The sequence below is a fragment of the Cynocephalus volans genome, chromosome 6 (assembly GCF_027409185.1).
Source record: "Cynocephalus volans isolate mCynVol1 chromosome 6, mCynVol1.pri, whole genome shotgun sequence".
Lineage (NCBI taxonomy): Eukaryota > Metazoa > Chordata > Mammalia > Dermoptera > Cynocephalidae > Cynocephalus > Cynocephalus volans.
In genome coordinates, this window is record NC_084465.1 from 94077480 (window position 1) to 94101846 (window position 24367).

At 38.4% G+C, this 24367-nt stretch overlaps 1 protein-coding gene across 3 annotated transcripts in view; it reads right to left on the minus strand.

The window, feature by feature from the left end:
- Positions 1-24367, minus strand: part of PDE1C (phosphodiesterase 1C) — a 622342-nt gene that overhangs the window by 100809 nt on the left and 497166 nt on the right. For all 3 annotated transcript variants that reach the window (XM_063100844.1, XM_063100845.1, XM_063100843.1), the window contains 5 exons: positions 11744-11857; positions 10307-10489; positions 9281-9347; positions 5370-5486; positions 2974-3114 (listed from right to left, as the gene is read on the minus strand). In XM_063100844.1, the coding sequence (XP_062956914.1) occupies positions 2974-3114; positions 5370-5486; positions 9281-9347; positions 10307-10489; positions 11744-11857 (622 nt within the window). The remainder of the gene's footprint in view (positions 1-2973; positions 3115-5369; positions 5487-9280; positions 9348-10306; positions 10490-11743; positions 11858-24367) is intronic.

Below are 24367 nucleotides of genomic sequence, written 5' to 3' on the forward strand. Positions count from 1 at the left end.
TATGACCCAGGCCCATAAAGCCAAACCAGGTCTGCTCCTGTCTTCTCCAACCTCATCTCCCACCACTGTCCCCATATGAGCAATTCCCATCATGCTGCCTTATTTCTGCTCATTGAGTGTAGTAAAGTTGTTCTCTCATAAAGACCTTCGAACTGACCCTGCACTAAGTCTGCTGGTGTGCTCTTCTTCAGCTCTCAGCATGGTTAAACCTAAAAATCACAACTATCTCAGCTTAAATATTACCTCTGAGAGAGGCCCTTCCTAACTGTCTAATCAAACACTCAGCTTTCTCTGTGTGGGTGCCCTCTTTATTTTCTGCAGGGTATTTGTAATATTTTATTGTTTATTTTTTTTATTGGTCTCTTCTATTTGTAATCTCTTACAAAGTGTAAGTTCTATGAGAGCACTGATACAGTCTCGTCCTGTGTCTTAGTCTGTTTGGACTGTGATAACTAAATACCATAGGCTGGGTGACTTATAAACAATAGAAATTTATTTCTCATGGTTCTAGAGACTGGCAAGTACAAGATCAAGGCACTGGTAGATTTGGTGTCTGGTTTGGGCTCGCTTCCAGGTTCATAGACTGGCTATCTTCTCATTGTGTCCCCACATGGCATAAGGGGGAGGGGAGCTCTAGAGGTCTCTTTTATCTCTTTTAAAAGGGCACTAATCTCATTCATGAGGGCTTCACCCTCATGACCTAATCACCTTCCAAAGGCCCCACCTCCTAATACCATCACATTGGGGGTTAGGATTTCAACATATGAATTTGGGGGGACAGAAACATTCAGTTTATAACATCCTGTAAAAAAGTACCCAGCACATAATAAATGCTCAATAAATATTTGGGTTAATTTTTTAAAACTCTAATCAATTCTATTAATATAATAGTCTACTTTTTCACAAACACTACATGTTTTTATTACTATAGCTTTAGTAGATATTTTAATATTTAGTAGACTAAGAGCTACCCTTCTACACACTTTTATTTTTCAAAACTGTCTTTTCTAAGGTTGTGAATTACCTATTTTATATAAATTTCAGACTCAGATTGTCATGTTTCAAGTTAAATCCTGTTGTAATTTTTGTTGGTATTGTTTTGCCTTTATAGATCACTTCAAGCAAAATTAACATCTATACAGTACTTAGGCTTTACATTAAAAACATGGTGTATCTCTCCACTTATTTAAATATCATTTTTGTGCCTTTTGATTTAGTTTTACAGTTTCCTTTTCATCAGTTTTGAAGTTTTATAGGTAATTTATAAACTTTTTAAAACTGTTGGGAATGTATTTTTTTATAACTTGTTAATTTCCAGTGTATAGGACAGCTCTTCTATCCAGACATTGAGATCTCTTATTGATCTAATAATCTGTAGTTGGTTTTCTGGATTTTCTAAAGGTGATGATCACATTATTTCACAGAATGCTTCTTCAACTTTTTTAGATATCATACGGCATTAGCTGGGACCTCCAGAAAAAATCCTCAGGAGCAATATTAATGTGGGCATCCTTGTTTTGCTCCATGATTTCATGGAACCACCATTAAGCATGACGTTTGCTCTAAGTTTCTGGTAGAAACCACTTATCAAGTTAAATAGATCCCCTTGTAGTCTTTCCATAATTTAAAAAATAACTTTTTAAATAATATATTTAAGAAATGAGCTTTACAATATGGGAGAACTGAAAAATGATAATAGGTTTTGGAGAAATCCTACAATGTTTTAACAATAATAATTCCTAATTGTTCAATTTCCTTTATGAGGCAGTGTACTTAATATTTTTGATCTTTTATTTCTGTCAGAGGGCTTCTACAAGGTGAAATATTTTTTGCCATTTTAAAAATGAGTAAATCGTGGCTCAGAGACTCAAGTAATTTATCACAGTTCACAAAATCTAATAAGTAATTAAGCAGGGATTTACATCCCCTGTGTCTAGCTCCAAAGCCCACACTCTTCCCACTGTATTCCATTTTCAATTCAATAAGATATTAGCCCAAGTCCTTCATCATGCCCTGGTGGAAAAGATAACACATTTGCACTGGGTTTATGGGTTAATCGATAACCATACCCAAAAAATGTCTACCTTGGTGTCGATGCTGAAGGAGATTTCAAAGTAAAAAGTTATACAAGTGAACAGATATGATGGGAGGGACGGGAAAAAAGGAGGGGGGAAGAGGAACAGGAAAAGGGTCACAAAAATCAACTACAATGTATACCAAGAAGTTAAAATTTTTAAAAAGGAGGGGAAAATAAAACAACTTATTAAAGTTTTCATAAAACAACAACAACAACAAAAAAGTAAAATGTCATAGAGACCCATTTTTGTCACTATACGTACATCTTTTAAAATTAAGGCAAAGAAGGCGAAGGCACAGATAACCATGTTGAACAGGTCAGTTAATGTGACAGATTACAGAAGAGAGATTCAAAAACATCTGAAGAGCTAAAATGCACTGAAACAAGCAAGAAGAATTTCAAATGGTGAGAAGTGGAGAGCGACCCTTAGGTTCAAAAAAATCAAATGTACACAAATAGGATGTAAATAACCACAGTCCCTGTGAAAAAGACCTAGCGGTCTGACTTTGTGTAACATGGTTGCCAAGTATCCTCAGTACAATTCAGTGTGCACGAACATCATTGTTACTGACCTTAGCAGGAGGTTAATAGCACCACTTTCCATATCTAGAAATACACATTTAGTTCTAGTAATTGTATTTTAATTGGTCGTATTCTAGTGAGGATGCAAGTCACTATCCGATATCTATGTCATCAAATCCAGGATGGAGAAAATTTCAGAGGCTACAGGGAACACCGAGACTCCCCACATTGTTAGATAACTCTGGGGAATAGGAGTCCACAAAACAATGCGCTCCTCCTAATTTCGACCTCAACAGAATTGGAAATCCACCAGAGGAAAGAAAAAATCATCATCACAGCTTCTGTCTAGCCCCAGGGCTCCTGGCCGCACTCACCGCCACTCCTGTCTTGTAGAGAAGGTAGTGCACGGTCTGCGTCACGTCGGCGGCATGCAGCAGGTTGTGGTAGGGGTTTTTGTGCTTGCTGTATCCCACTTCCAGGGCCTCCACGAAAGAGACGAGTGCAGAAATGGGGATCTGAAAGGAAGCAGTAAGGTTATTCACTGGAGACTTAGTTGCTTTAAGTGAAGAAGCAAAAGTCTGAGGCACCGTGACTGTTCCCTTCTGGAGGCAGAACATATCACGCAGGGAAAAGAGGGCTTTTCGTAGTTAATGAGAATCACTGAAGAAATTATCAGATAATTTGAAAATCTAATAGGAAGTGCCTGGTTGAGGAACAGTCTGCCTTGCAAATTGTTCTTTTTTTCTCAGTTCAGAGTCGCTGAGGAACTATGAAGAATGATCTCACGACATGTATATTTATTCACATGTACAACAATGACTTTGGGTGCAGAAAACTGAATTATTGGTGACTATGCTAATTTTCTGTATTTCCTTGTCCTCATCTACCTTTAAATACCCTTCCCACCCTAATCACGAGGGGGGAGAGATGTTGTTTAAAACATTGTTTGGTGTCCCGTGTAGCATGAGGAACATAAAAATAATACTAATAGTACCAGTTTGTGGAGTCATCCACTATAACACAACAGCAGTGGGATGAGACCTTCCAAATTGCAAGTCACCAATAGTAATTGCCAAGTACTAAGAACATAAACTGTTCCTATTCCCATATTACAGACTGTCACATTTTGGTTTGGGTTTTGGGTTTTGGATTTTGGTTTGGGTTTTTATTTCATGTGTCCAGTGCATACAACTACTTTTTTAAAAAGGGTATGGTTTTCAGGAAGCCAATATTTTCTTCAGTACTGGTGGCAGCTTATGTCTGTTTTGCAATAATTTTATAATTTAAGATTTTTGTGTATTTTATGTTTTCCCACAAATAAACGAAATATGCTGCATAGTATGTGTTCATTTGTTTCTCAAGGAGGAAAAGACTTAAGCCTTTGCTTGGAACTACCAGCAACTTGGGATAATATTTCCAACTAACTTAATTGCTTTTTTTAACCTGAAATATATGTCATATGCATGGCCTCATTTTCTATGTGGCAGAAAGTGAAGAACAATTGCAAAATGCATGTAAAAAACAAGGTGACCCTGGCAACATTCCCTGTATTAGTTTCCTGAATCAATTCCATGGTTTAGGGTAAACTATCCAGTGTAAGGTTGGGAGGAAAGGACAGGATGTGTGTTCCTAGAGACTAACAAGCACATTAGTAAGAAAAAATAAGAAAAATGCTGCTGTAGTGCTTCTGAGATTCCACAGCCTGTTCTTCCTTGGGCACCTTCTTCCATGTATACCATTGAAGATTTTTTAAAATATATGAAAAGGTCAGAGATTAATTCATTATAATTTTTAAGAGTGGAAATCTAATGAACCCAGGTTCCTCGGGTTGTTCTTTGAGGATCTATGAGTCATGGAAATGCTAGGTAAAGGTGTGTGTACGTGCACAGGAACTGTTTCGAGGAAAGGGTCTCCACCATCTGCTGGATTTTCACACAGGCTTCTGATGCAAAATTAAGGACCTAAGGACCACTGCCATAAAGGATTTATGGTCGTGTAAGAAATACATCCCCAAATATGTGGTCCTTTGGAAAGTGATAAAGAATCATGCTGTCCAGAGAAATCAATATGTTGTACAGAAAAAGACCTGCATTTTCCAGAGGCTCATCCACCTGATGAGAGATGTCTGAGGAGCTCCATATGATAGATGTCCACAGATGAACACACAGGCTCCCTTGAGAACCTGGCTCAACCTGGAGAGTCTGCAATACAGAAGGCTAAAGGTACTGAACACTGGAAATGACTCATGCTGTTTATTGCTGAAGAATTGAAGTTGAAGAATTAATTCGAAGCATGAATGTCTGGGAAATACCAATGATGTGTCACAGATGATAAGTGAGAGTACTTGTCTGAATGAGCCAAATGGTAGAAAAAAAGTTTACAGAGACAGCATATGCTCACCCTGTCTCCATTACTGTCCCTCTGACGGTGATGTAGAGAGTACACAGTCATGCTGAAATGAGAACTGCGGGCAGGACCCAAGGGAGAGCTCAGCTATTTCAGGCTTGGGTTTGTACTTCAAGGAAGGCTGGGATCTAAATGGGCATCTCCAGTCTCTCCCTTGCCAGTGAGAGCCACCAGCAAGGGTGTAACAAAAAGTACCCACCATGGAGGAATTCATAGCAGAAGCTGTCCAGACGATGCTTAATGAGCTACCCAGAGCAGTGTTCGGTCTATATTAGAAAGATTCTCTTGGTCTTAACCCAAAAGTCATATGCGGATGAACAAATGTGTGCAGTTTATTTATTTATCTTTTTAATTGGGTACTGACCTTGAAACGGCTGATCAGATCATAGCGTGTGAGTAACTCATAGAAAATGAATTTCAGTGCGTGATCCCCACTGGCGTCATTGAGGGAAAAGACATCGAAGGACCACTTGTCCACATCCTGCAGGACGGGGCGGGGAGGAAGAGCACATCAGCCCACAGGCTCACACAGCTACCAGTGTCCCCACTTGTGAGTCTGCCTGCAGCCCTCCCCCAGGATTTCACAGCCCCAGACTCCAACACCCTTTCCATTCCCAAACTTTTTCCATTCTGGCAGTCCTGTGGAGCATCTAACTGTTAAAACATTAAGTGATCTTATTACTGATAACAGTAGCCGTAATTTATTGAGTGCCTCCTGTGTGGTGGGCATTATGATTAGTGATAAATATGTAATTTATCCTGAAACCAACTCTAAGTGGTGACATTTTAAAGATGAGAAAACTGATAAAATGCCTGATTTCCCTAAGACCCATCGCAAGTAAGTTTTAGGGACACAAGTGGAACCACACACACACACACACACACACACACACACACACTCCAGATGCCTAAGCTCTGGCTCTTTCCATTCAGCCTTTCAGTGACTACTGCTGAATTCACCAAAACTTATGGTGTCTCCCTCCACTTAACTTCTCTCCAGCCCCTTGACACTACCCAGTGACTTCCTCTCAGTCTGCAGTTGAGAGTGTTAACTCATTTAAAAGTGTTCAGAAACATGCATGATATAAAATACCAAAAAATATATCATGTGTCAATCTAAACTGATGAGTGGAAACCAAGGAGAAAGCATCCATTCCACAGGATGGAAAACTGCAACCATTTCTGGAGTCACTAGTCTGAGATCTAGTCCTCAATCTGAAAATCATTTTACTTAAAAAAAAAAATAATAATAAGTAAAAGTAAAAACTAAACTGAATACACAACGTATACACCATCCATGAAATCCAAAGCCTTCTCGTCCATAAATAGCTACTCCAAAATATATATAAATGTTGTCTGATGTGCCTTTGACATATCATAACCAGCTATTGGGGATACAGTTAACAAAGGTGTGTTTAAGTAATCCTTAAAGCAGCAGTCCTTTGATTTCTCATCACATCAGGAGTCTCACTCTGCAGTTAAAAAGAGTGTACTGACTTGAGCTTGACAATAGGACCCATGTGAGACCACCCTGTTTACAGTCAAGGCATCAGGTAGTATCCTGGTAGAGACTCTGGCTTTCAGGAACTGCTGACATGAGAGACCCTCACCCCAGCCCTCACTGTATCCCAGCATAATCTATCCATCCCAGTCTTGTCCCTCTCTAAATGTTCCAGCTATCAAATTCATTGCAAGGCCATCAAAGGTCTCTCTCATGGATGCCAGGGCACACAGGCAAAACCAAACTTTTCCAAAAGGGTTTCAATTGAATTGTTTCAATTCACACTTAGTGGTAACTTCACTTCAGTTTTCAATAATTGCCCCTCCATTAAAATAACTAAAGAAATAGTTACAAACACTGAGCACAATATGAAGTGTTTATAGACATTTGCAAAGCTACACAACTCTAGAAATAGCCATTACTTTCCCCAGCTTTACAGATGGCAACCTCAGTGAGACTGACATGTCTAAATCCCCACGGTAGCAGAACCAGGTAGCAGCCCCACTGACAGCCCCTAGTGATCTCACTGGGACAGATGGCATTGTAAACTCAATGAATATGTTCTGTGACCTGGACCTCATCCCCTAAACACCATGCAGGGGCCCAGATTATAGACAGCAAGGCCATTTTGGATGAACTCAAGACCTACAACTTTGCCTTGGTTACTATAATTGGCACTGCCATTAGTCACATCCATCCTCTGATCCTCAGTCCGCAGAAAAGGCCACTGAAAACTCAGGAGGTTGGAAAAAACTTTGACTGACAAGTTTTAATTCTAGTCCCCAGAATGAATAAAAAGGAGAAAGGCTCTCTATCACTGAAAATAAAGGGACTATCATAGTAAAAAGCCAAGATGTATTCTGAATGTTAGCACTTAGAGAAACAAGAGATGAGTAAGTAGAGTCGGTGAGAGGGTGTCCTCTCTGGTCCTTGTAGGGAAGGCTTAAATTGTCATTCTCAAATTTTAATGTTCTTCGGAACCACTTAGTTTTTTTTAACTTGGATAGGGAACTCTTAAGAGCCCCAGTGTAGGGACTGGAATCTGCATTTTAACAGCCTCTCCTTTAAATGCTTTAAATCATTCTTCCTCTTTTACCAAATTTTGCCCAAGGACAATCTCCGTGGAGAAACTGCATGAAATTCCTGTTAGTCTAAGGCAAAAGCAGCCTGCACCTCCTCGTTTCCTCCCACCTTAAACGTACAGTCTATCCATGGTGTCGCTGCCCGAGTCAAATGACAGATGCCCCTCTAAAGAAGAGCACACTTCTACATTTCCAATAAGCTAACCCCAGAAGACTAAGGTAAAACACCTCAAGTTAGAAGCTTACATATAGTGAATGAGAAAAAAGAAAAAAGAAGAAAATGCAACATTAGGCCTCACAGTCAGCTTAACATGAGAACATCTGCTACTCTCTCACCCCGTCGCCCTACCCTCTCCCTTTCCCTCAAGGCTGCTATGTATCAGAACATCTGGTACAACTCACTCTGTCCCCCTACCTCTTCCTTTTCTCTCAGGCTGGTGCATTCCGATAAAGATATCTTGTACAAAGCAAAAAAACCTGCAAGGCATTATAGAATGCTGAGTGCTCACAATAGTTGCCCAAACCCCTTCCAGACAAACCCTATAAAGTCTCTGCTAGTCTTTAAGAGGATGGAACACTGATCTTTCAGTTTCCCCTCCAGGTTTGCTGGAGTAAATGCTCTTGCTTGACAACGTTTGGCTCGGAGTCTTATATTCTGTTCGTCTCGCCGACCTAACAGGCAACATATTTCAAATTTAGAAATTGATGGTGGTTATTCTCTCGTTTAAATGTCATTTTATGTCATATTCTTACATTAACCACAAAGGTTATATTTTTCAGATATCAGAGAAAGACAACAATGGTCTTAGTAAAGGTCAGAATGCTACAATGTCCCTGAGCAAATGGACCAACTCCATGTGTAGACATAATGTAATGTCAACCAGCCCAGCGGATCTAGGCCCTAGTGCAGCCCCATCCTGGAATCCAAAAGCCAAATCAAATTCAGCACATCTGAATACCCTAACACCAGGGGCTTTGAATCAATACCTGCTTATACATCTGCTTTGGGGCTCTTTGAGATATTCTATACAATTCTAAGAGCTTGCCCGATTGGAAGTAATTCTGCAGGATTTAGCCCATTTAAACTCAAACATCTGTGTGACTTCTCATGAAACACTTGGCTCAGTGAGAGTCTTAGGAAAAGAATAGAATATATGGAGGGACAAGAGCTCTGGGGCATAAAATGTTACTGAGAACTTACCATGTGCTAGAAACTGGTATCAAATATCAGCTTTGTCTCTAAATAACTCTTTTTTTTTTTTTTTTTAATCTCACTGAGTCTTAGTTTCTTTATAAAACGGACTTGGAGTAGATAATCAGATAATGGCACAATTACAGTCACCAAAGATCCTCCTAATCTTGGATACTTATAACCATAACATATTTGATCTGCTATGGCCAAAGTCAGACGAATCTCATAATGCCAGACCACTGTATAAACTCTGAACTATTCTTGGGGAATAGAAAGAAATGAAACCCTTGCAGAGTTTGATTTTTAAAAAATTAGAAAGATGAAGGCTGAGAGGATAGTGATATTTTTAGAACAGACTAAGAAAAAGATAATAAAAGAATAAAGTCAGGAATAACTGAGAAAAGAACTGTAAATGAAAGCCTCTTATTTTCTAACATCAAATGTAGCTATAGTTTTTATGAGGTACCATGGACATTGTAAATCCTTTTCATTGGTATTACCTTTAATGCTTCAATCACAGCTGGTGGGTAGCTCAGTCCAACCATGTTTGATGTCCGTCTATACATTCTGGCAAAGTCAGAAAGAAAAAATGCAATATGATATCTGACAAAGATGGATTAGCAGCCTACAGACTTACAGCCAGTATCAACACATAATGAGAAGTCATGTTGTCTGTCGACGCAAGGAACCTAAAATTCCTTCTGTAACATTTTTCACCATTACTCAAGTGGCCTAAGTATTAAAATCAAAAGAAATTAAAGCCACGCCAAACAGGTGAACCTTTAGAAACAAAGATAACTGCCCCAGATTGGAAATTAAATTATTAAAATGGGTCACCTCTTCTGCCAGAGTGAATTATAGTAGAGCATAGATAATAGGCAGTGTAGTACTTTAACCTGAATGAAGAACTCCCATGGGCAACACATTTGGAAGAGCTTGTTCTTTGGAACTGTCAAAAACAAGAAAGAAAAATGTTCCAGGTGAACTTTGAACTCACCATGGCATTTCTAAAATGTGGAATTGTGTAATAAGGATTATAGAGAAAAAAAAATCTATTCTGGAATCTATTTCTGGGCGAGGGGGGCAATTCAATTTCAAAGTGCAAAATGGCTAACAAAATTGAAGGTTCACAGGGAACTCAAACCCCTTAAGTGAACTGTCCTCCCTGGGTCAGCAATCTCAAAACATCCCTGGCCTGTTCTGAATGTAGACACCACCCACGTATTTCAAAGGATGATAGATTAGGTGATTGCCTTCTCTAAAAATTGGAGACTGAACTCAAACTAAGTCTTCTCTGGTTAACAAAGAAAATTTTGAGCAAAGGCAAAAGCTTGTCCTAATGATGCTATCGAGATTAAAATAGATATGTTTTTGCTGTTTCTCATTCAAGACTATCTGTTTCCACCCAGAATTTTCAGTATTTATAAAGATATCAAAACTGCATTGAGGCAAAGCTTCCAGTTATTGGAAACTGGCGTTCCTTTCGTTGTTTTGGTTATTGAATGACACATGAAAGACATCTTCACCTCTCCACGAATATCCCAGCCTGCACTGCGTGGACGATGCTCTTGAACCTGGGCTTCTCCTCGCTCCTCCTAAGCATCATCCCCATCTGCCGCGTGAAGGTGGACGCCAGCCAGTCTCGGACCTCCGAAGGCACAGCATCTGACTGAATGTCACTGAGTTCATCCTCCGTATCCAGGAGTCGCCTAAACACAAAAAACAGAAGGAGAACACTGGAATTAAATCCGAAGTTAGAGCTCTGTTCAAAAGAGCTGCTCCTCTCCAGCCCACCTGCTTATATATAAGTGCAAAGAAACCAAACTGAATTGACCATAAAAAAATACAGACTTGTGAGAGCTCATCATTTGTGTTTCAGGATGACCTTGTCCAGTATTGGTATTTGAGGATGCTCTCTCTACCTAACTGAACAAAGCAACAGAGGGATCAGAGGAGTCAAATATACTCCATCTCAGGCTCCATGGATTCATTGCAGGTTCACTGCACTCATGAGTACCTAATATCTTTATTCCTAGAAGGTTTGTGGAATTTGAGTGGGATTTAAACCTTCCACTTGAAAATGCATTCACATTATTTCATAGATGGACTATGTGGCATTATTTTGTTTTTTTTTAAAAAATAGGACACAAAGATTTTGAAATGTATTACCCAAATCACAATAATCTAGCCCTCTGAACTAATGATCCTAGATGATGTCAATTGACATTCTTTCTACTTTGACAGACAGTTAGAGAAACTTAAACAACTAAATGCAAGGAAAATTTCCAAAATAGTGCAGTTCTTTATTTGAGCACAATGATTTAAGTCATCTGACAGGTGTGCTTAGCTGATTTTTTAAATTTATTCATAGGTCAGACCACTAGAAAGGTACATAAATAGTAATGTTATAATAAAACCTATTGTATTAAGCCCTACTAAAAATAAGCAACTTTAATACTTTTGGATAATTCAAGTGGAAAGAGTCTGCTAAGAAAATCGGTAACGTGTAATTAAAAAAGGAATACTAGGTGCTTAAGAGAAAAAATGCTTCTCAATCACTTCTGGAGCTTCCATTTACTGATGGATATTGTGAATTAAAAAAAAGCATGGTTTTTAAATTGACTTAACAATATGTAATAATTACAGTGGAAGCCTATATTGGATTAAAAAAAAACTTGCCAGATTTTCTAAAATTATTTTTTCTCTTCTTACATGATCTCACTTCATTGTCATAATGGCCATGTGACATAAGATCTATTAACTCCTTTTACAGATGAGGAGGTACAGAGAATAAATGACTTGTCCAGATCTACCTCATTTGTTTGTTCAAACTAAAGCTCCAAGACCAGTAATTTGAATGCTTCCCCAAATCTGCCATGGGGGTCAATTTTTTTAAAAAGCCACTTAACAGAAAATTACCATCACCATAAAAATGACAATCTCTCTTGTGATTTTTAGCTTACCTGGTTTCATCGATGTATACAGATTCAAGAACTGTGGCGGCATATTCCAAATTCTTCTTAAGATCTACCACTGAAGCCTCCCCTCTCTCTAATTGTTTGACCAAAGACCGTAACCTGTGGGAGAAAAAAGCATGATTTCATTAGAACAGAGGAAACAAATATAATCCTACAATTATGATGACACATTTTACAGTCCTTGAGTGTTCTTATTTTTTCCAATATATCTGAAAGGAATATAATTATAAGGTCAAAAGAGTAAGTTATAAAATAAATCTATATACCTTTGCCATTGTGAAGCAAGAACAAAAATCTTCTCATCAACCAACAACTGGCTACTCCCAATACTTTCTAGGTACCTTTTATCTTTATGAATTCCTAAATTATCAATGATTTTGCTTTTGCTCAGATTTTTATCTTTTTTGTTCTAATTGGATATAGTAAAGCACGACCAGCAGCAACATCTCCAAACACCTCTTGAGATTCTGCTCTGATGAAGGCACTTTTTTCAGCAGAGGCCAGAGAGAACAGCAGCCCCATGGGCCATGGATATTCCAAGACAGGTGAGAACACTTAGACAACCTACATAACCACAAAGGGCTACAGAAGGAATTACTGAACAGGAAGAATCCCTCTAAGAGCGGATAAATGCCCGAGTTAGAAAAAATGAGGATAAATGATAAACTGAGGTGTTCCAGACAGTACAAGAGAAACAATAAAACATGTCTTTCTCTATTTATGGAAACATTATCTGCACAGAGAAGGACTTACAGCAATGAGATGCCTACAGATGATCAAAGTGCGATAACTGAGAACTCTGTAAAGATGACAAGAGATTTGGAGATTGGACAACTTCTCAGGCTATTCGATACCCAGCAAAGAAAAGAGCAGAGACTTTGAGGACAAACTTGAGTTTGAATTCACTTCAGATGCATTAGCTATGCAACACTAGGTGTTTATTTAACTTCTGTGAGTGCTATCTATAAAATGGAGAGTCAACCACCAAACTTCCCAGGCTAATATAAAGATTAAATGAAACTGATATAGAGTATGTGACTCATGGTTGTTCTTGAAAAAGACAATTGTTATAATTATTGTCATTGCTGTTATTCAACGACCTTGATCATCACAGGCAACCAAAAGAGAAAAATTGTAGCAGGATATTTAAGATCCTTGTTAAGCCTCCATTTCCCACAGGTTTATGCAATCTCTTCTCAGTCTGACTTCAACATATCCTCAGACTTGCATTCATAGGAGAGAATAGTTTGACTTCTTGGCAAGGCATAAACTACTTCCCTCCTGATCTTCATGGAAATGACCAAAAATAAAGAATGAGAAAAAAAATCCTAAATCAACCTTAAAAAGTAGGAAAGAGGGTCAACTATACAAAAGAAATTTCCAGGAATTTCGATGATGAAAAATACAGATGAGATCAGACCGAGGGTAGTCACTGCCTGATTTGTGAATCTCCAGCATGCAAAATGGAAATATGCAAAAGAAATCAGCAGAGGCCTCTGAAGGCTTGGAGGTGAGGGGCAGCCTTGTGGGTCCATTAGCAGCACTAGGAGTGTCCTGAATTTCAGAGGCAGCATGGGACAGGCAGCTGGTGTGGAAGGGCCTGCCAATCACTCACACAGAGTGGAATGGATGGCCAGCCTGCCAGAAAATGGGGAGACTGCAGCAGCGAGCCCTGACTGCTGTTCCAAATAAGGACTGGAAGTTCTTTAGCAAAACACATTCCTGGCTAAATCTGCGTCCAGTTCTCACTCTCACCTCAAGGAGCCCAGCTGCCCCCTAAGCTGTTTGGACTCACAACTGGCAAAGTACAAACGGAATAAATTTAAACTTTTAAAAAATTTTTCTCCCTTCATTTGGGGCTTAAAGATCCTACAGGAATTGATATGAATCTCTGATTGGACCCATTTCAATTCTCAAAACCTAAGAAGAAAGGACAAACAGAAAAAATTATGAGGGAAAATAGATTAATAAGAGTAAGAACCAGGAGATTCTACCTACTTACAATAGGGCTTCCATGAGAAATAAACAACAGAAGCAGCTTTAATCAAATAAATTTTCCTAGGCTAAACTAAAACTTACATAAGCAGATGAAAAAGGGTCAGATAAAACCAGAAAAAAAAAAGAAAAGAAAAGAATATATCCAACATATTCTGTTGGAATTTTTGATTTCAAAGACTAAAAACTTGAAAATCTTTGAGAAAGTAAAATGTCTTACTTATAAAGTAACAACAGCCAGCCATAGACTTCTACCATGCTAAACAAAAGAAAGCAATTTAATAACAGTACCAGTTTTTGAGAATAATTTGGTATAATTCAAATTACAAATTATTTATATTTCATCTAGTAGAGTTACATGTATATATGAAGTCAATAAAGATATCCTCAGGTGTCAATAAGTTCAAAATTTATCGTTCATAAGTTTTCCAGAAAACAAAAACAAGGAAAATTTAAGGCATTGTGCAGGACAGTTGTCTTCCAAGGGGGTGGATTCGTGAATCTCCAGTTAAATGCACTTTAGATTCATGACCTTGATTTAACTAAGCCAACTTTTACAACATGGACACATAGTTTAAACAGATTCCTGAAAGAAGTGCAGATGAAATATAATGTTAATAATACAAGGAAACTAAACATGAAAACTAGTTGACACTTCTTTTCCAAGACAAGCTCCTATTTCTAGTATAAATACCTCCTATGTCACTTGTACAAACTAAAAACTAATTATAGTCAGCCAAAATAAAGTTGAAATTATTAAGAATGTTATATGAACTATGGATTTATATCTACTATGGTTAACAATTCCTACTCCTGTAAAAGGACAGGATTGAGGGAATCAAGTCATTAGAAGGCCTCATATCCTCTAACAATCAGGGGGCCCAGACCCCAAGCCAGATCAGCAGCACTGAAAATCAGCTCCAACAGAAAGTCCCAGTCTTTATGCCAAAATTAGCAGAAAATAGCAGTACGGGGGCTTCTCCCTGATGTAGTCACCAGTAGTGCCAGGCAGACACTAGGCAGTCACATTTATGTATTCACTGTGAAGGTCTAACCCAACAAGAGAAAGCTGTAAACAGAAGGCAAAGCCCTAGACAAGGGCCTCAACAAACCCAGAGAAGAAATGACACAGGATAAATTGCCTTTAGGATGCATGAGAAGTACCAGAAATTTACACCTGCCCCCATCTTTCTAGCTTATAGGATGAGCAGAAGATTCCACCAACATCCTGGAAGACAGTGAAGGGAACCTAGGACAACCCACCCACTGTTTATGGAAAAACATCCACCCAACATTCACCTTTCTTTATTCAAGGACAACTAAACAGAAAAAAATACCTATGAGAAGTTTTGGCAATAATGACAGAGGAGAATACAGCACTCAAAATGCAGAGAAAGAACTCGCTTTTGAAAAAAAATTACTAATGGAAACAGAAGTCAATTTTAGAAAGCATCTGCCGTGTGTTCAATAAAATTTAAGAAACATAGATGTGTGAAACAAAGGTGAAAGCTGAAATTAATATAATAAAACACAAATATATTAAGAAAGAAGAAGAAATTTAAAAGAAACAAAACATGTCAATAGAAAGACTATAAGCAACATTTTTAAAAAAGAAATGAATGGTGACCACTTTTCTGTATACCCAGCTCCTGTCTGGCCCAGCACCCATGTCAGATATAAGCTGCTGCTGCCACTTTCTGCTTTATACCACTGCACAAAAACCCTAGGAATTCCAGATGCCCTTTTCTTCAAACACTGCTGAGCTTTAGCTAGTGTCCACGTGCTTGCTCCCCCGTGTCCCCTCAGCCCACCCTTCCCAATAGCTCTTCATCCTTCGCATTAAGAACATCCTGCCCTGCCCTCCCCTACCTACCACTTACCTCTTGGTGAAATTGCTATTTCTTGGGCAGAGGAGTTTCAAATTAGCTCTTTTACCACTGGTTAATTAGTAACACAAGTCTCAAAAATTCCTAAAGTTCCTGGGAATAAGGACACTTCCCTATTTTCCACCATAGTGCAGGTTTTCCCTAGATCAGAATCCATCTAAAGGAGAGTTGTCTAAATCTCTCATAACCATATTATAAAGTATTTTTGTTAAACTTGGAGGTGATTAGCTGGGGCAGGAAGGCTCAAGTGCCTTCCTTTGTTTTCCTAGGAAAGTATGTCTGACATTTTTTCAATGTGAATTCATTTTATCTAAAAGGCCAGTGTCCCCAAGGGCCAGGTCCCACGATGAGTTGTAGACTATATTTTGGGAAAGATAGATATCTAGCTTTTTAATACTACTCAAAAGGATTTTTCACCTGGGCACCTAATGGGAGTTCACTTCATGAACATTCAAAATAAATTCACAAGAAAGGAAAAATAGGAAAGAAAATATACAGCAATAAAAATAATAAAAATAAAGTTTCTTTCTGAGTGAATGTTCATAGTTTCCAGCATCCCATTCATTTCTATCACAGTGGCTGCCAGACGAAAGTTCCAGTATACAAGTTCAATGCCATTTTAGGAATAGCTTATGCCTTCGAACTTCAGCAAGATGGCTTTCTTTTAAGGCAGTGTGCAATTTCATTGTGGATGAACTATTGAACCTTTTTACATGAACCCTGCATGTCTTCACATAAACTCTTTGCCTTCTACAAGGTTCGTTGCTGCAAGGCACACAATGAAATGCTGCTTCACTTCAGTTCTCTGTGTCCTCAAGTCCATAGAAAGCCCTGGATGCTGCCTTCCCCAACCCCAGGCCACTGACCACGTGGGATGCACAACGGTGCTGGAAGAGGGGAACTAAGTGAGGACAGGCCTGAACACCGTATCTGGGAATCTGCAAGGCCATTGGAGAGGAAGAGAGAAAGTCTTCTTTTTATTCCCCAAAGATAATTCCTGGGACCAATGGGGTGAACTTCATTAGGAAGCAACTTATTGGCTCAGCTTTATAACTTAGAAAACTGCCCTATACTGGACTAGGTACTATTCCCTACCCAAGTGAGATCCCCCCAAAACCCTATAATACTATGCCTTCAGAACATATGTATTTGTTGAGCTTTAGACATTGCTAGAATGAAATCACTGGAAAAGCACAAGAAAAATAATCTATAACAAAAAGCTACAGAAACACATTTGCTTATATCTGTCTTTTCTGCCCAGAATTATTCCCTCTGAGGATGGATTAAGCAGCTCCTAGAATGCCAGTGTGACCAACAATGGCTGTCGTCTCAGACAGACTTTGTTTAGTTTGAAAGAATGTGAAAGGGAACTGGATATTTTACAGCACATCCCCTACACGTCCCTATAAATCATGAGCCCTAAAACTCATTTGAATTTTTAAAAAGCTCCATTTCAGTTTATTACATCCATGTATTTGTAAGGTTTCTGTGTACTTTTCATGCACCTGCCTCCTCCACATCACTCCCATCCCCTGCCACTTGCCTAAACGCCATAGAAAATAACTTAAAATAACTCCTCCAAATGGAATGCCCCAATGTGACTTTTAGGCTTATGCTTTAATGCCATCTGATGATGCCATCCAAGCGTTTTTCTGGTCAATGACAACTGATTAAGATGCCTGCACTTGAAACACTCCTTCAGTGTTACCGGGTGCATGTGTACACAGGCCAGTCTGGGCATACAAAATGGGAAGCGCAGTGCCTTTCCTCCATCAGGATAGACACACAGCCCATCAGCACCTACATCGCAGCACTGTAAGCATGATGCAGAGCTGTGACAGGGGGCTAAGAAAGCACAGAGAGGAATCTCCAAGTAACAAAGGCCTCCACATAGGAGGGGACATCAGAACTGTCTTGAAGGCCAAAAAAGGGCCAGCCAGGCACACATGATGGGTGAAGATGGTGGACTTGGGACTGAGGGGGCAGCCTAAAGACTGTGATCTATTCAGAGAGTTCCAGGGTCATCTGGAACTGAGGGGCATGTCAAGAGATAAAGCTTCAAAAGAAGGCAGTAACCATACCATGGTGGACTTAGTGTGCCAGCTAAAGAAATTTAATTTTTTCCTGGAGACAATGGGGAGCCCCTGGAGAAGTTTGAAATGGGGAAATGGCATGATAAGGTTGGCATTTAGAAAGATAAATCTAGTGGCAAAGTATAGGAGTACAGGTAGGTAGAGAGTGGAAAAACTGTATATGAGTATGTTTTTGTTGTAATTAAGCATGTCTGATACTCTGAATAGCCCAGTGCCGATATTTTCTCTCAGGTGAAAGACAGCACTTTAACAGGGTGATGCATAAATTTGGTAGTAGTGTGGATGCTTGCTTTCAAGAATTCCTGGGAAAGGATTTGTTTGGGGGCATGTGGTTTCCTTATTTAGTCACCACCAAACCAAGAACAAGAACAGTACTAACAAAAATTATGACTGTCAAGAATAGCTGATTTATGTACCTTTTGTTAACGCCATAAAAAGATGGTTACCAATTACACCTGTTTAAAGCAGATGTACCAATAGATTTAAATAAATCATTGGGCTTCCATTACCTTTTCACTTAAGAAAATATGTTGGTGCCTATATTCATATGCATATTTTTACATATCTCTCTATATAACTTATTAACTGGTAAAAATACTATTAAAGTTACAGAAGATTTTGAATAACATTCAAACAACATTAACAAAGTTGACCTAATTGGCATGAACTGAACACTACACTCAACTGCTGCACAAAACACTGTTCTTTACTATTGCACATGTAACAGCTATCAAAATCAACAATGTGGTAGATCAGGAAAAAGTCTCAAAAAATTTCAAATAATTGCAATCACATGGAAAATGTTCTGTGATAACAATGGAACTAAGCCTGAAATCAATAACAAAAGAAAATTGCTAGAAATATTCCAAACATTTGAAAATTTTGGAATATATTTCTAAATAATCCACAGGCCAAAGATCAAATCAGAAAAATCATTTTAAGTGAATTACAATGGGAATATGACACATCAAAACTTATGACATGTAGGTAAAGCAGTCCTTAGAGGAAAATGTATAGCCTTAAAAAAAAAAAATATTAGAGGGCCGAGCCCGTGGCGCACTTGGTAGGGTGCTGCGCTGGGAGCGCGGCGACACTCCCGCCACGGGTTCGGATCCTATATAGGACTGACCGGTGCACTCACTGGCTGAGTGCCGGTCATGAAAAAACGACAAAAAAAAAAAAAAAAAAAAAAAAAATTAGAAAATGAGAAAGTCTGAAAATAAGTGTTCTCATTATCCATCTCAAGAAGTTAGGGAGAAAAAAAAACTTAATCCAAAGAAAGCAAAAGATAGCAAAAAATAAACACAATAACAAAACTTAAGTAGAATACACAAAAGCCAAAAGTTGTTTCTTTGAAAAGCTTAGTAAAATTGATAGGTCAAGCAAGACTGATTAAAGAAAATGAGGAAAGGCACAAATAAACAATATCAAGAATAAAAAAAAGGATATTACTACAGATCCTGCAGATATTTAAAAAGGTAATAAAATGATATCAGATCATGGTGTAGATACCTTTTTTGCACAGACATTTAAAAATTCAGATGAAATGGAAAACTTTCTTAAAAACTTTATCAAAACTGACATAAGAAAAAATTTATGAACAGTTCTGCACCTATTAAGGAAGTTGAATCCATAGTTTAATATTTTACCACAAACAAAATGACAGTACTAAATCACTTTATCAATGAATTCATCTGAACAATCAAAGAAGAAATAACACAAAATCTTCCAGAGAAGAGCAAAAGAGAAAACACACACAAACTCATTTTATGAGGCCAGCGTACTCTTGATTCTAAATCCAAACAAGGACATTGTAAGAAAAGAATTATAAACCAATCTCTCTCATAAACATATATGCAAAAATACTAAACAAAATTTTAACAAACATAATCCATTGATAAATAAAAAGGATAGCAAACACCAAGCAAACTTGCAAGATTGGTTTAACATGTATAATCAGTGAATAAATGTAACTCACTATTTTAATAGGAATAAAAGAGAAAAGTCATATGATCATCAAAAAGAGTCAGAAAAAGAGAATTTTGAGAAAACAAATTGTATTTGAGAAAACACCTATTTATGATAATTATCTTAGCAAAGAAGGGATAAAAATGAATTTCTTAAATCTGATTCTGGATCTTTTTAACAAAAAAGTTAGAGTAAACATCATACATAATACTAAAATATGGAAATCTTTTCTGTTGACTAGCTCATAGCAAACATGAGGGTGCCTACTATCACTATTTCTATTCAAGGTTGTATAGGTAGTTTTCACCAGTTCAATAAGAAAAAAAGAAGAAATGAAAGTTATAAGGACTGGAAAGAAAAAAAGAACATCTAAAAGAATCTGCAAATAAGTTATAATTCAGAGGTGAATTTAGCAAGGTCACTGGATAAACACCAATAAACAGAAAAAAGTACGACCCACAAAAGCATCAAAATAAAAAGTATTTAAGAATAAATCTTGCAAAAGATACAGTATAAAAGTCCTCTACATAGAAACTGTAAGATATTACTGAGAGAAGTATTAAATGACCTAAATAAATGGAGAGATAATCCATGCTCATAAATTTTAAAACTCAACATTTTAGAAATACGAATTCTCCCTAAATTTACCTATAGATTCAATGTAATCCCAAATAAATTCTCCACAGGTCATTTGATGGAAATTGACAGACTGATTCTCAAATGTGTTTGGAAATGCAAAGAACCAAATATAGCCAACATGGTTTTGATGAAAAACAACAAAGCTGAAGAAGTTACTCTCCCAAATATCAAGACTTATAAAGCATTTAATTCTGGGCTTTCATTCCTCTACCACTTCGCTTTTCCATGTCTCTTCCTCTCATCCAGTGGGTATGTATGAGGATGTGCACATGTATTTTTACATTAATATAAGCACAACATAAGCATACAAGGAAATCTGCTACAAGAAAGAAAGAAAAAAAAAACAGTCCAATATAAACTGCTTTAAAACTATCCTGTTCTAAGACCCCAAAAGCACAGGCAACAAAAGAAAAAATAAACAAATGGGATTACATCAAACTAAAAAGCTTCTACACAACAAAGGAAACAATCAACAGAGTGAAAAGAGAACCTACAGAATGGGAGATAATATTTGTAAATCATACATCCAACAAGGGATTAATATCCAGATATATGAAGAACTCAAACAAGTTAACAGAAAAAAAATAAATAAACCAATTAAAAAATGGGCAAAAGACCTGAATAGACATTTTTCAGAGGAAGACATACAAATGGCCAACAGATGCATGAAAAAATTCTCAACATAACTAAATATCAAGGAAATGCAAATCAAAACCACATTGAGATATCATCTCATCCCAGTTAGACTGGCTATTATCAAAAAGAGAGAATAACAAATGCTGGAGAGGATGTGGAGAAAGGAGACTCCTCCTACGCCATTGGTGGGACTGTAAATTGGTGCAGCCATTACGGAAAACAGTATGGAGATTCCTCAAACAACTACCGATAGAACTACCATACGATCCAGCAATCCCACTGCTGGGTGTATCCCCAAGGAATGGAAATCATCATGTGGAAGGGATACCTGCACTCTCATGTTTATTGCAGCCCTATTCACAATAGCCAAGAGTTGGAACCAACCTCTATATCCATCAACAGGTGACTGGATAAGGAAAACGTGATACAAATACACAATGGAACACTATTCTACCATAAAAAAGAATGAAATTCTGCCTTCAGAGCAACATGGATGAATCTGGATAAAATTACGTTAAGTGATATAAGCTGGGCACAGAAAGAAAAACACCATGTCTTCACTCACAAGTGGGAGCTAAAAAACAAACAAATTAAAAAGAAAGTAAAATACAATAATCACAATGATATGTTGAACTCTCAAAAGGAGAGAACAGAACTGTGGTTGCTAGAGGTGAGAAAGGGCGAGGGGGTTGAGAAATTGGTAGAGTCACAAAGAATGATTATGTTTTATAATGATAATTATACTAATTATCATGATTTGATCAAAACATTGTACATAGGTATTGATATTCAACTCTGTACCCCACAAACATGTATAATCAATTATGTTTCAATAAAAAAAAAAGATCCTATTCTACCTGTGATTATTCCAGTCCGTTAGCACATACCCATTCTTTGGATGTCTAGTCCAGGGTATCACTAAATACGCCCTTGGTTGCTATAAATTTTCTGGTGAGTATTTGCACTCCTTTTGTCTTCATGAAGCTGAGCCACGGGGAGCCATGCATACTCGGTCTTCTCCTAGTTTCTGCTTTGCAGAGTAAATCTCCTTTCAGGATGCACGTTTGTGGTCCTGACAGTGAGGGAGCCAGTTAGCCACTGCATGTGCGCATGCATGCCAGTGCTCTGGATGTGAACTCTAGGCAGAAAGCACTGTTTGGTCCAACAGAAGCCTCATATTTTTATGAGATTCTGGAAGGCATTATGACCCATGGTTAAAGTTTTAATTCGTTTTGAGTGTATAGCATTGATTTCATTTCTTGGAGTTCTCATAGCAATTATAATGCAGCGATTTAGAAAGAGGCCACCTCCCAGGCATTCTTGGCCTTATGAAGAACTGTTTCTTTTTTCTTTTTCTTTTTTTTCCCTCTACATATTCTTTATTTATTTATTTATTTATTTTTTAAATTTTATTTTGTCGATATACATTGTGGCTGATTATTGCTCCCCATCACCAAAACCTCCCTCCCTTCTCCCTCCCCCCCTCCCCCCCAACAATGTCCTTTCTGTTTGCTTGTCGTATCAACTTCAAATAATTGTGGTTGTTATATCTTCTTCCCCCCCCTCCCCCGGTTGTGTGTGTGTGTGTGTGTGTGTGTGTGTGTGTGTGTTCTTAAAAACTAGTTTATCCCTTATCTGTTTTTACTGCCACTTAACTCACACATGTTGTTAAGAGGAAATAAAGTTGTTGTTTTTAAAGTGTACAATTCACAATTATGCAAGGAAAGTCTTTCCTGAAGGAAAACACTGTCTCTCTAAAGTTTGACTCTAGGTGGGCAGAGCTTATTAGGAAAGGACATTCATAAAAGAACCTACTTTACTGGTGTAGGGAAAATATAAGAAAATGGTCAGGGCCCCTCAGATGTTCAGAATGTTGCCGAGCATTTGCTGTAAAACTCCATGTGTGCCCTGGTGTTCCTTGGTTACTATCTAATATAATTGTGTATGGGCACCCACGTGTCCTGGGTTATGGACCTAAGTAAAAAGGGTTAACAGTTCTGCTACACGGCACTTCTTGGAACGCTCCAGGCGGCTACTAGGGCGGCTGCTCCTAACTCTGAATAAAGCCTATTAATTTTTTACCCACAGCTCCCAGGATCTTTTCCTACTACCTAGCTCGTGGACCTGCATCTGAAGGTTTGTATCCCAGTGTGTACAAAACAGGCTTGAGGGGTCTGTGAGCCCGAGCCCAAGCTTGACAACTGGATATTGTTCTTCAGGAGAAAGGAATTAAAAGGATAAAAAAGAAAACCTGGAGCATGATTCAGAATTCACCACAGTTCCATGCTGGGAACTGGGGAGTGGAAGGAGGTAAAATCCTGCCAGGCTGCCAGGAGGTAAGTTTCAGAAGCCATTTTTCATTTGCAGCTATTCAAGTGGAAAAAATCACCATTGCGTTTCTCTGCTGATAAACATGCCACTTCAACAACATCTGTCTCAATAGACCAAAGAAACGAGAAGAACTAAAAACATCTTTGAATGGTAGTAATGAGAAAAGGAAAATGAGTAGAAATGAGGAGAAAGTTTGCAGGAAGATTTGGGAAGGTCGCAATCCATGCATAGACAAGTCTCTCCGTGTCTTAAGCATCCACTCGGCCCCATGGCTCCCTCGTTTTACTTCCCTCAATCCAGTTCCTCATGCAGTCCGAACTGCACCACGTTGGTATGATTCTCTAGGAAGCCAAGCTCCCAAGCTCAACAGAATCACAGGAATTCTACCATACTAGAAACATATGTTTTAGTAAGATAAACTCAAGATTATCTTTTTTTCCACTTGTGCTTTTAATTTCTTCTTTTATAATAATAGAAATAAATAAAACTAATTCATGGATTAAAAAACCTTCAAGTAATGGCTAAGAAGATGCTGAATTAACACAGCTCCCTTCCTCAAGATTAATTCCAGAAGAATTATAGAAAGAATAAACCAAATTCAAAGAAAACTGTGCAAAAACCTCTAAGGTGACTCGAGGCTGTTGCGTTGAAGGCGTGTGTGAGGACAGTGTGAGTGTCCTTGGTCTGGGACAGGAGGCAGCCCCGCCAGGCTGGGGAGGAAATGATAGGAAAGGAACTGCCCTGTTTGCCACTGTTTCTCTCCCTCCACTGCCTGCAGCTGCAAAGTGGCTGTCCCCACACCTGTGCTGACTCAGAATCTGAAGGTCAGAAGATCCTGAGAGTTAAACCAGGGTTGTCTGCCCCAGCTGTGGCTCCTCTAAGTTCAACACAGGTTTCCAAGATGGCAGAAGGAAAAAGGATGCAAGGGCATGAGTGGGAGGGCTTATCGCCTCCGGCCACATCCCATTGCCCAGAATCCAGTGTCATAGACACACCTTTCCAAGAAAGAAGCTGTAAAACATAGTGCCCAAGAGGAAGAGGGAGTGGGCTTGGTGGAGAGA